This window comes from Primulina tabacum, chromosome 11 (genome assembly GCF_025594145.1).
Source record: "Primulina tabacum isolate GXHZ01 chromosome 11, ASM2559414v2, whole genome shotgun sequence".
In the NCBI taxonomy this organism is placed as follows: domain Eukaryota; kingdom Viridiplantae; phylum Streptophyta; class Magnoliopsida; order Lamiales; family Gesneriaceae; genus Primulina; species Primulina tabacum.
In genome coordinates, this window is record NC_134560.1 from 36,206,390 (window position 1) to 36,218,298 (window position 11,909).

The window sequence follows — 11,909 nt, forward strand, 5'->3', positions numbered from 1 at the left end:
GGTCAGGGGAAAGTGATAGAAAATCCTTACGCCTTTTGTGAGAAATTCGTCCATCCGATTTTAAATCCGACTTCAGTACTGTGTTCCTATCGACGTAGGCTACAACTGGACGTAAGTTTTACTACGTTTTGATATGTTTTGAAATTATGATGTTGTCAAAATTGAATGGAATTCATATATGATGTTCTTGACATGTTAGACATCATAGAATCGAAGTCAGATTAAGAAATAGACTGATTATGGAATTATTATGATTCTCGGAGTCGATTTGATTAAGAATCGGTATCAGATTTATATCATCGTTGAGATTCTGATTTCTACCGATCTTAATTATGAGTTCTGGTATTATATCTGTGATGTTGAAATTGACGGGGTTATCGAGATTGTATTATTATGCCGTCGAAACATCAGTTGATTGATATTGATCAGATTCGGTATTGATTTAGATGGTATTGTGGTATCGTAAGTCGATTGGCATTGATCAGATTATTTTTTGATTTGAGTATTGATCAGAACAGGTTTTGAACTGAGTTATATACTGATATTGTATCTATTCGATTGTCATTATCAGATTGGGTATGAACAGAGTTGACTTCAATACTTCGTCTTCGTCGGACCGAGAAGATAAAGGTATAAATTAATGTTGAGTTGGAATTGCACAACTCGAGTGAGGTTTGGCTCGAGTTTCCCTAAATCACATACTTTACCTTATTGTATTGATTTGATTGATGTACTTGTTCTCTTGATTTATAGACAGCAGGTACTAGACGAGTAATCTTGTGACAGAAGTGCCTGATAGTGGTGGGATCGCCACGGGCACATTGCACGATGTCACAAGATAGTGTATTGGCGATAGTGTCAAAGTCTGTCACCGGATGATTGGCTATCGATGTGGATAGAAATGTGGCTTCTTCTATTACTGGTGATCGGTACTGTATTGATGTGGATAAAATGTAACTCTTCTATTACTGATGATCGATATCATATCGATGTGGATAGAATTGGAGTTTCTTCTATTACTGTTGATCGATACTATATCGATGTGGATAGAATCAGAGCTTCTTCTATTACTGGTGATCGATACCCTATCGACGTGGATAGAACTGGAGTCTTTTCTATTACTGTTGGTCGATATGGGAATGCTAACTTCTGGAAACCGAAATACCTAGACTAGGATTGAGTCTAGTCTTAAATGTGGAGTCATGAGTCTAATTGACAGTTATTTTGATTTATGTTGATTATGTTCCTGAATATGGTACATGATGAGTTATGTTCCTGATGATGGTACATGTTTAGAATAGGATTTATTCTTGATATGGATTTATATTCTGATCTCAATCCATGTTAGACATATTTGTTGTATGCTTTTATATTGTTTTTATGATTGCATGTATACATGATTTATACTGAGAATGTAATTCTCACCGGAGTTATCCGGCTGTTGTCGTGTTTGTATGTGTGCATGGCAACAGGTGGGATAGGATCAGGGTCAAGAAGAGAACGAGGCTGGACTAGATAGCGTGGAGATCCGGGCTTCGAAGCAACTTAGGATTCAGCACTGATATATAGTTGAACCTAGTTGAATTCTTGTAGATAATACAAGATTTGTATATTTATGTTTAATATGTAATTTGAAATGAATTACATTACGTTTCCGCTTTGTATTTTAAAAAAAAAAAATTAGACACTGTTTATTATAATTGTTTGAATCATTCCTAAAGACGATTAAGGAATTAATTAGCGTCCGGGTCCCCACACGATATCTAGAGTAAAAATAATATTTGACATAAAAAATAATATTTTTAATAGAGGGGTCAATTAAGAGATTTGTCTAACAAAATTAAGGCAAAAACTCGTGTGAGACGGTCTCACGGGTCGTATTTTGTGAGATGGGATCTTATTTGGGTCATCCATGAAAAAATATTACTTTTTATGCTAATAGTATTACTTTTTATTGTGAATATCAGTAGGGTTAACTCGTCTCACAGATAAAGATTCGTGAGACCGTCTCACAAGAGACCTATCTCAAAATTAATACGTGAGACGATCTCATAGCATGTTTTGTACAAATTTATTTGGACAAACGTGCCATTAAAAGTTTCATTCTTCTGGAAATACATAATGACTTAAAAAAAATATATATTTCATTCCAAAAAAAAAAAGAAATAATAATATTCAACGAGAACATAATTATGTCGTAAAATCATGAGAAGCAGCGCTGCCAACACAATTTTACTTTTAAATAGTCCGACCCCGACGACTTCTTTTAGGTTTCCTTTTCTCATGGAAAAATTGTATTCACATAATTCTTAACGAGTTAATGATTTTTTTTAATAAAAAAATTAAAATAAAAAATCAGTATATGTGGCCAAAACTAAATAAATCATAAGTGAGATATTTAAACATAATTAAAATAAATCAAGTTGATGGGTTGAAGAATGTCCATATTCGGTTCAAAAAATAAAATAAATTTAATAAATCAAATAAAAAAAATATTTTGAGATTTTTTAGAGTAAGATTTGAAGTAAATAGTGAAGGAAAATATAATTTCCATATTAAATTGATTTCCCTAATATTATCTTTTCCTTGTTGCTTTGATTGAGTATAATATTTAATTATGATTTTGCATTTCTAGATAATTATGTTAAGATTTTATTGTGATATAATATCTTTCCTAATTCTAATTTCATCTTGATAAGATTATGTGGAATATTGAGTTTTACTTATCTAGATATAATATTTATGATAAAGATCTTGAAGATATGATATTATTGATTTAACTCTTGATTTTTTTATTTTGTAGATTTCCTTGTGAGTTGAAGTGAATTATAAGCTCTAGGAGAGATGAAGGCTATAAATAAGAGGTGATCAACATGTGGTGAAGCGTGACGGAGATTTAATAAAAAGGGATTGAGAGAGAAGAAGAAAAATTCAGAGAGTTCACGTGAAGGTGTTTTTCGTGTAAAGTTTTCGTGAAGAATTTTCATGTGATGTATTTTCGTGAAAGGATTTTTTCGTGGACGTGATTTTAATTGGAGGAGAATTTTCGTGGAAGAATTTTTATTGGAGAGATTTTTAGTGAAGAGATTTTCGTGGGAGATTTTTGTGGTGGCTTTCTTCGATCTATTGTTCTCGTGTTTATCGCTCTTCACTTGAAAGTTTTCGTTGCTGCATATTGTGTGCAATTTGCACGTCGCGGTTTTTAGAGACAAATAATTCTCAAGGACGTTGCTGTTTCTGGAGAGTGCTGATATCAAGTGTTGCCGTAAATGTTGGAGACATCTCAGACAACACGAATGCAAGTGTTGGCTGAAAATCGGGTTTTGTTGCTCCAAACTTTTGGCATCTAGTTTTTGCTTTCTTGAATGATTTTTATTCTGGTTGTTTGATTTTTAGAAAGCGTTTATTTTCTCAACGTGTTGAGGAAATTGATTTTTGTGAAGATCACTAGTGGTAGGTTTTTGTAAACGGTTAAGTTTTCTAGTGATTAATTTTTGTCATGAGGCACCGCACAAGTATTTATACTTGTGCATATTTAATATCGTCCATCTATTTATTTAAAGTCAGTTTGTGTTTCAAAATATAATATTCCGCTGCATATTGCCTGAGATATTGTAACATCTAGCACAACACTTAATTCTGATTAAACACAAATTTACTATTTTACATTATATTCTGATATTTTTATTATCTTGAGCATCTGTCGGACAAAATAACTTTTACAAATAGGTTGGAGATGAATATTGTATTTGGTACAGAAATTGCACTATTTTAAAATATAGTTGCTTTAAAATAGATTTTTGGATTGGCGATGGCCAAAGACAAGAGATTCTTTATAGCTACTTACGAACCCGCTCAGAAGCTCAACTTTGAATTTTTTATATATATATATAAAAAGTAAAATAAAAAATTTTAAAATCAAATTCATTATATTTAATAAAAATCATGAGTTAAATTTTAGAGACACCTAATTAATCACTCAACCTGATATCGTGAATCCCATTCCTTGATCCATTATGTCAATGGAGATTATCCCTTCTGTCTGTGGCAGTGGGACACCTCACATTTCCTCTCTTCTGTTGCTTATATATGCCTGGGGCAAAGGTGTTCAATTCGTCTATTTTGACAACAAATAATAAAATATCGAGAGAGAAAAAACAAATTGGATTTTTTGAAGGAAAAAAAAAAAACATATAGTGTATATTTAATAATACAGCTTGTTAACTAGGTTCAATCAAGAAATAAACTATTTTGTTTTTCTTCAGTTGGATCATTTTCCCTTAATCGATTTTTTTGAAAAAGATTCAACGGTACCGGATGTAAAACCATCGAATCTGTCGACAATTAATGTTGGAAATGAAGGTTGGCAGATGGTAGACTGTGTCTGTCATATTTATGACAACAACAACGTGTTGAGAAGCTCTGTACATAGAGCTCTCATCCTCTCGTTTCATTCATTCCATTCCCAATTCTTTTCTCTCGTCACATCGCATTTGAGTGCTTAGTTATATAATATTTGTGAGGTGTTTGTTCTCCTGTATTAATAGAATGTGTGTTCTCTTTGCAAGCACATTGAGTGGTTGTAAACCATAAAAATATTATAGTGGAATTTTTTTCAACTTGCATGTGGTTTTTACCCTAATAATTTTTAGAAGTTTTCCACGTAAATCTCGGTGTCCAATTTTATTCTTCATTTTCATAATTATATCTCAAATTGTCGCACGTGAGACCAACATAAACGAGTTTCAGTATCGATGTTATCAGTTTTGTTCATCTCAAAATATGTGGGCATCAACTACTTCGTTGATTGAATGAACTTAAAATTTAATGATAATTTTATGGTGATTTGATAAGTTGGTTGGTTAAATATAAAAGAGTGTCAAATTAAAATTTGTGATATTTTTTTTCAAATCTACTTTTTATGTGATGTTACGTATCATCTTCACGTTATTGATAAATCTATTTTTGTAGTACTAGCGGAGCAATAGTATCAGTTGGTTGGTAGCGTAAATTTGTGGAATACATGTCATTTATTGAATAAAGAATTTTTCGAGGAAAAAAAACTTAAGTCGTGTTTGGATTTGGATTGATAAATTTTGAATCGCGTTTATCATTTGAACTCGTCTTCCATATTTAATAGTTGATTTCATGCATTTTTTTTAAAATTTTCGATGAAAAAGAATGCTTTTTTTTAGTGATTTTTTAAAATATTCATGGAGTTTATAAAATTCAAGTGTTTCCTATGTTCGATGAAAACATACGTTTTTTGTTTGTGCTTGTGAATGCTAATTTTAGCAATTTTGTAACTGCTATAAAGTGGTGAATTTAAGTCTATTATTAATTAAAGTTAAACCTTCCGTAATATCCAATTTTTGGCATGAGAATGAAATTTTTTCATAATTCCAAAAAAAGTAGTTCTCTCGTGAGAATATCTGTTAGACGAGTCAACCCTACTGATATTTACAATAAAAAATAATATTCTTAACATAAAAAGTAATATTTTTTCATTGATAACCTAAATAAGAGATATGTCTCACAAAATACGACCCGTGAGACCGTTTTACACAAGCTTTTGTATTCCAAAAAATCTCATTTACCCGCTCAATTTTATATTTTATAATTTTTTTTCCCATTATATTTCTTATGCCATCTGATCACATATATGTGTGCCACGATCTGCTAGTATTATTTATTAAACGTATGGTTGTCTATTTGTATTAATTAATTTTCTTTATTTTTTTTATCTTTCCAAATGCATGAGACTAGATGAACAGATGACATTGAAGATTGTATTTTTAATGAGTTAGTTTGGTTTTATAAATACATGGTACAATTATTGAATGACCAGCTGTCACGCTTCTAGCCTAAGTCCGCGCAAGCGTTATTGTACAATGAGCTCCAATAACAAGCAATTCATATTTGTTCTCGTTTTACAAAACGGTTAACTCAAATTACTATAAAATTTAATTATAAACTATCATAAACATCTTTTTCTAGCTCACGTGGACAAATGGTGTTATAATTTTTGCTCATTCAGAATGTGACATACTCATATAGGCAAAACACTCGATTCAACAACACCCAGAATCTAGAGTTGTACATGTTCAAGAAGTGACTTCAGTAGACATATCACTTTGTCACGTTGGTTCAAGAGGTGTTATAATTATCTTCACCTATTTAGTTGATATAAATTGGATTAGCCAAAGATGTCGGTTGATTTATCCTTGTTTCATTTGATGTGATTTTCTAACCGAAAAATTTATAAATTTTGATAGAAGCGAACAAAACTATTATTTGACTAAATTTGACAAGAACAAGTAGTTTTAATATTATTATGTTATATGTTAATATATTTGAGTCTATAATCCATATATTTAGTTTTGAAAAACTCTTCTTAATGGAAAAAAAATAAATTTTTTGAATATGTTATATTAGTCAAGGACCTATATTTTGAGCTAGCCATCGATACAATTTAAATATTTGTAAAGAATGTTAGAGTTGTTGTCTCGACAAAAAAATTTATTATATTATCATGTAAAAATAAAATAGAAAAAAGGGTTTTCATACTCTTTTTGTTTGTGAAATTTCCATACGACCAATTTCAATTAACTTTCAATTTCTTATTTTATTATGTTTCTTTTGGAAGTAAAAAATCTATTCGAGTGGGAAATTAGAGATATTTTGTTTCATCACGAAAGATTATTTGATTCTTTTTTTTTTTTTCAAAAAAATTTCATGATACATGAGAATAATCGTTTATATGATTTCTAAAAGTGGGTTGTAATAAAATAGAGACTATTTTAGCCATTAAACTAATTTTTTTTCAATTTTATTAGTTGGAACTACTTGGAATTCTAACCTACCTAACTTCTATAGCTATTAACGAATTATACACTAAATTTTCATAGGAGTCAGCGTTGTTTAATTTAGAAGGTTTATTTGTATTATTTTAATTGTTTTATATAAAAAATAATATCATATTTTTTTAACTTAACTACTCGTAATTCTTTGGAATAATTTTTTTGTAAATATAAATCAAATTTATTTTTACTATATTCATTTTATTATAAAAAATATTGTGATAATTTTTTATAGTTATGATAATTTTATTTTAACTATTGTAAGAATATTTATAGTACAATATCGAGTTGTTCAGGACTAACTGATATTTAAATTTAATTTCAGGTTTTACGGATCGTTGAATCAGTTCAAGTCATTTAGACAAAAACATTAGAAGCTTAAGCCGTTTTGGCAAGAAGCCAAGCCGCAGAATGTCTGACCTCAAGCTACAAGATCTCATATGTCAAACTTACATACAATACAAGTGTTCAAACCGTTGAAAATCCAACCAATTCAAAAAAGGACACTGCATGTCAAATCATTCAAGCCTGCAATTTTCAAAAACTCTGAGCATACTCAATCTTTCGATTTCAAGATGCTCATTTAGTACACCTATATGACAATATATCAGATCTTCAAGGATCATTATATGCTACACCAACTCCTCAGGCCGTCAAACTGACCATTCGGTTTTTGTATCGTTTTCTAGTGAATTGAGGGTTCTTAAATATCCAAATTTGTAAAATGATCACTAAGAAGGCCACAAGTCCTAGTTGAAGTAAGTTGTTACAAATCGTTGTAAAACCAAAGTCTTTTATTGAAAACTTTTCTAAGTGGAAGACGTGGTGACACATGTGTTTTATCTTCGAACATCCATTAGAAAACGCTTGTTTTATTTTATTAGGCACTCTATATTCTTGCACATCACAATTCAAACTATTTCTTGTTAAACTGTCAAACATAGTTCATCATTAATCAAATCGGAGTATTTCTGCACTTACTCACTTTTCAAGTTATCAACCAACTAACCGTTCAAAAATAATTTTTAACTTATTAAAAACTGCTAAGAATGGTAAAATTTTTTATAGAAATTTAGTCACTCACTTTAAACTCTAATTCTAGAAACTATATTACTCAAAATATATTGAGTAGTACAAATCTCATAAATATAAAAAAATAAGTACCATATTATTTTTATTAATAAAATGAAACAAAATTCTTATAAAATACACTATTAGCAATATAGTTTAAAAAAACGATATTATATTTTATATAAATAATTTAAATTTATAATTATATAAAAAAATTTAATACAAAATTATATATATTCATATAATATATATATATATATATATATATAGTGAATATAATATAGTTATTTTATATTAACCAGCCTCACCTTTACTTACAATGGACGAGAGTCACGAGACTCTAAAATAAAGTTTTGTTGGTGCCCTGCCTACTCTCCTACGACGGGACAGCATGAATCAATTTTTTTTAAGTTCACATTATTTTGTTGCAATTTTGAAAAGCACTAAGATTTTAGAAAATGACTTTAAACTGATTAAAAAAAACCCAACTTGGAAGTGTTTTTCTTTGATTTCGCCTTTTATTCAACTTCGGTAATGATGGATTCTTTATTAAAAAAACAAATATAATTCAATCGCACATTGTCAAAAAGTAAGAAATTTAATAATAAAACATGAAACACCAAAATTATAATAATGACGTCATGGCCAATGACGATCTAAATATTACATCATTGCTTGGGAATTGCGATCTCTACCCAAACGCACGTACCAGATTCATTCAAACGCGTCAACAGGGATAAAATTTACTGTGAGATGATCACATATCAGTATTTTGTGAGACCTATTTTTTATTTAGGTCATCTATTAAAAAGTATTATTTTTATGTTAAGATTATTGTTTTTTGTTGTGAATATCGGTAGGATTGACCGATCTCACAGATAAAGATTCACAATACATCTCTCAAAAGACCTACTTCTAGTCAATATATATATCACATTCTTTCAGTATCCATTAAAAATCTTAAATGCTTTCTGATTATTTAGAAGAAGATTAAAATTTAAAACTTTGTTTTATGTGTATTGATTTTTTTAATATAATTTTTGGTATATTTTAATGGAAAATAATTCAAAAATCAAATAATTTCTAACACAAACATTGCATATGATAAATTGTGTGCGCGTCTATATATATCGATTCCTCGTAGGTGTGAGATTGCTCATACAACATTGAAACATACTAAGATTCTTTTTTCTGTATCACGTGATGATCGGAGAAATGGCGATGGGCGGCGGGTCGGCAAGAATTGCACCGGTTGCGGAGGAAACCGGAGAGGTCTCGAGCAGGACAGAAAGCAAACCCCAACAAGAATTTGTGATAATTGTGTCGGAAACAGAGCCGCCGCGGAATGAGCAAGACTCTTGGCTACCCATTACAGAATCCAGAAAGGGCAACACTTCCACTGTCGCATTCCATTTGATATGTTCTGGAATTGGAGTGCAGCCTCTTCTACTCCCCATTGCCTTCTCCTATCTCGGATGGTGAGCAAGTTAAATAAATATAAATCGATTCAATTCACGTTCGAAAGGATTGTGAATTCAACAGCGTACAGTTAGATTTGTAATGCATGATCAAGAATATGGCCTTTTACATATTGATTGATGGCGAATCAAGAATCATGCCTTAGCTTTTATTCGTGGAGATATTTTGTCCGCGATTGCAAAATATTTTATTAAAACTCTTGACTGTCCACAGGTCGGGGGGGATTCTTTGTCTGTCTGTTGTATTCTGGTGGCAACTCTACACCATATGGCTTCTTCTTAATCTTCACGAATCAGCTTCTGGAATTCGTTACAGTAGATTTCTCCACCTCTCTATGGTAGCCTTCGGTTAGTATCCGTACCAAAACATTGCATGTGTGTGTATATATATACACGTACGTGTGTGTATTCTTATAAACTCATCGTATATCTGGTCAATTACAGGTAAAAAATTGGGAAAGCTGGTAGCTATCTTCCCCACAATGTACCTATCTACCGGTACATGTGTGTTGTACATAATCAGCGGTGGCAACATAATGGACCAACTTCACCACGCCCTCTGTGGAGATGACCAGCTCGAATGCGAGGCGGAAACATTAAAACTTTCTGAATGGTTTCTAGTTTTCATATGTTCAGCCACCTTAACTGCTCTTTTCTTCACTAATCTCAACAAACTCTACCGTGTTTCCCTCATCGGGTCTGTCACCGCAGTTGCATATTGCAGCCTTCTGTGGGTTCTGTCAGTCAGTAAGGGCCAGCTGGCTCATGTTTCGGGTGATTCGTCGACGATGGAGGTTAAACCTACCGATACTGGTGATAGAATTCAGAATGTGTTGAATGGTATTGGAATCATTGCTCTTGCTTTTCGAGGGCATAATCTCGTGCTCGAGATACAGGGAACCCTGCCCACAAGTCCAACACAGCCGTCGCGTATGCCCATGTGGAGAGGAGTGACCATTTCATATCTACTGATTGCTATGTGTATGTATCCGCTGGCAATTGTCGGGCATTGGGCTTACGGAAGCAAGGTAAACAAATACTTGAGACATAAATTTCCATGAATCCTGATCTGAATACCGAATATATGAAACACTCAATCTATATGGTCCTTTTGTCTCTCAGGTGATAGTGGACGGAGGAATTCTTGGTGCCTTTACAAAGTTTCACCAGAACCATACATCAAAGTACATAACCGGTGCCATATATTTCATAATACTGATCAACTACTTGTGTGCCTTCCAAATCTACGCCATGCCCGTGTTCGACAAATTTGAACATATCTACACGAGCAAGAAAAACCAGCCATGCCCGAGATGGCTTCGTTCTGCCATTAAGGTCTCGTTCGGAGGATTAACATATTTCGTAGCAATGGCTTTCCCGTTTCTACCAAGTTTAGGAGCCTTGCTAGGCTCGATCGCACTTCCTCTAACGCTGGTGTATCCCTGTTTCATGTGGGTTGCCATCAAGAAGCCCCACCCACTCAGTAAAATGTGGTGCCTAAACATTAGTGTTGGTTCATTAGGTGTAGTGTTGAGCTTAATGTTATTCAGCGCAGCTCTTTCGTCTTTGATTGTTAACGGGTTAGATGCCAACTTCTTCAAACCCGGACAGTGACCCGGTTGGATCAACTCACCCTTTCGAGTGTATATCAAACAACCCACATTTTTCCTTACATATATATATGTAAGAACATTATATGCAACCTCGCGGTAATATCCTCGTATAAGCCTCTTATATATTAACCCGGTTACCCTTGCTGATACAAATATAAATAGTTTGTTCAAGTATAATTATGCCTTGTTATTTTTATTTCAGAAAATGGTGATAATTGCAATTTCTCATTTAACTGATCGTCGATGTTTTTTTTACAATAATAACTAACCCAAATATATTATTGATGTTGGCGAAAAATTGTGTGAGACGGTCTCACGGATCGAATTTTGTGAGACGAATATCTTATTTGGGTTATCCATGAAAAAATATTACTTTTTATGCTAAAATTATTACTTTTTATTGTGAATATCGGTAGGATTGACCCGTCTCACAGATAAAGATTCGTGAGACCGTCTCAAAAGATACCTACTCATTGAGATGGGTCGATCTAATTCATTAACGAAGTGAAAAATAATATTTTAATATAAAAAATAATGATTTTTTATGAATAAAGTGGGGTCGGAGATTCATCTAACACAATTGAATCACGAGACAATCTCATACAATTTTTGTGTTTCTATATAATGCCTGAATAATAGAACCCGAAATTAGGATTTAAATTAATATTAAAATTGTTACAAATGAGTGATGAATATAGAAATGGCATAACTATGGGATGCTGAGTGCTATCATCCATGGGCCAGAAATGGACCTGTTGACGCACAAATATCTAACACGATTTCAAGGGTCGTATTTTATGAGAAGAATCTTTTATTTGGGTCATTCATGAAAAAATATTAATTTTTATGCTAAGAAAATGATGCTCGTTCTCTCGTCATTTTTTATC

General features: G+C 32.1%; 1 protein-coding gene across 1 annotated transcript; it reads left to right on the plus strand.

The window, feature by feature from the left end:
• Nucleotides 1–8,980: 8,980 nt before the first annotated feature.
• On the plus strand, nt 8,981–11,083 carry LOC142519102 (lysine histidine transporter-like 8). The gene is made up of 4 exons (XM_075622012.1): nt 8,981–9,409; nt 9,624–9,757; nt 9,854–10,437; nt 10,532–11,083. The coding sequence occupies exons 1-4, from the start codon at nt 9,135–9,137 to the stop codon at nt 11,021–11,023; spliced, it is 1,485 nt and encodes a 494-aa protein (XP_075478127.1). The 5' UTR covers nt 8,981–9,134; the 3' UTR covers nt 11,024–11,083.
• Nucleotides 11,084–11,909: the final 826 nt, after the last annotated feature.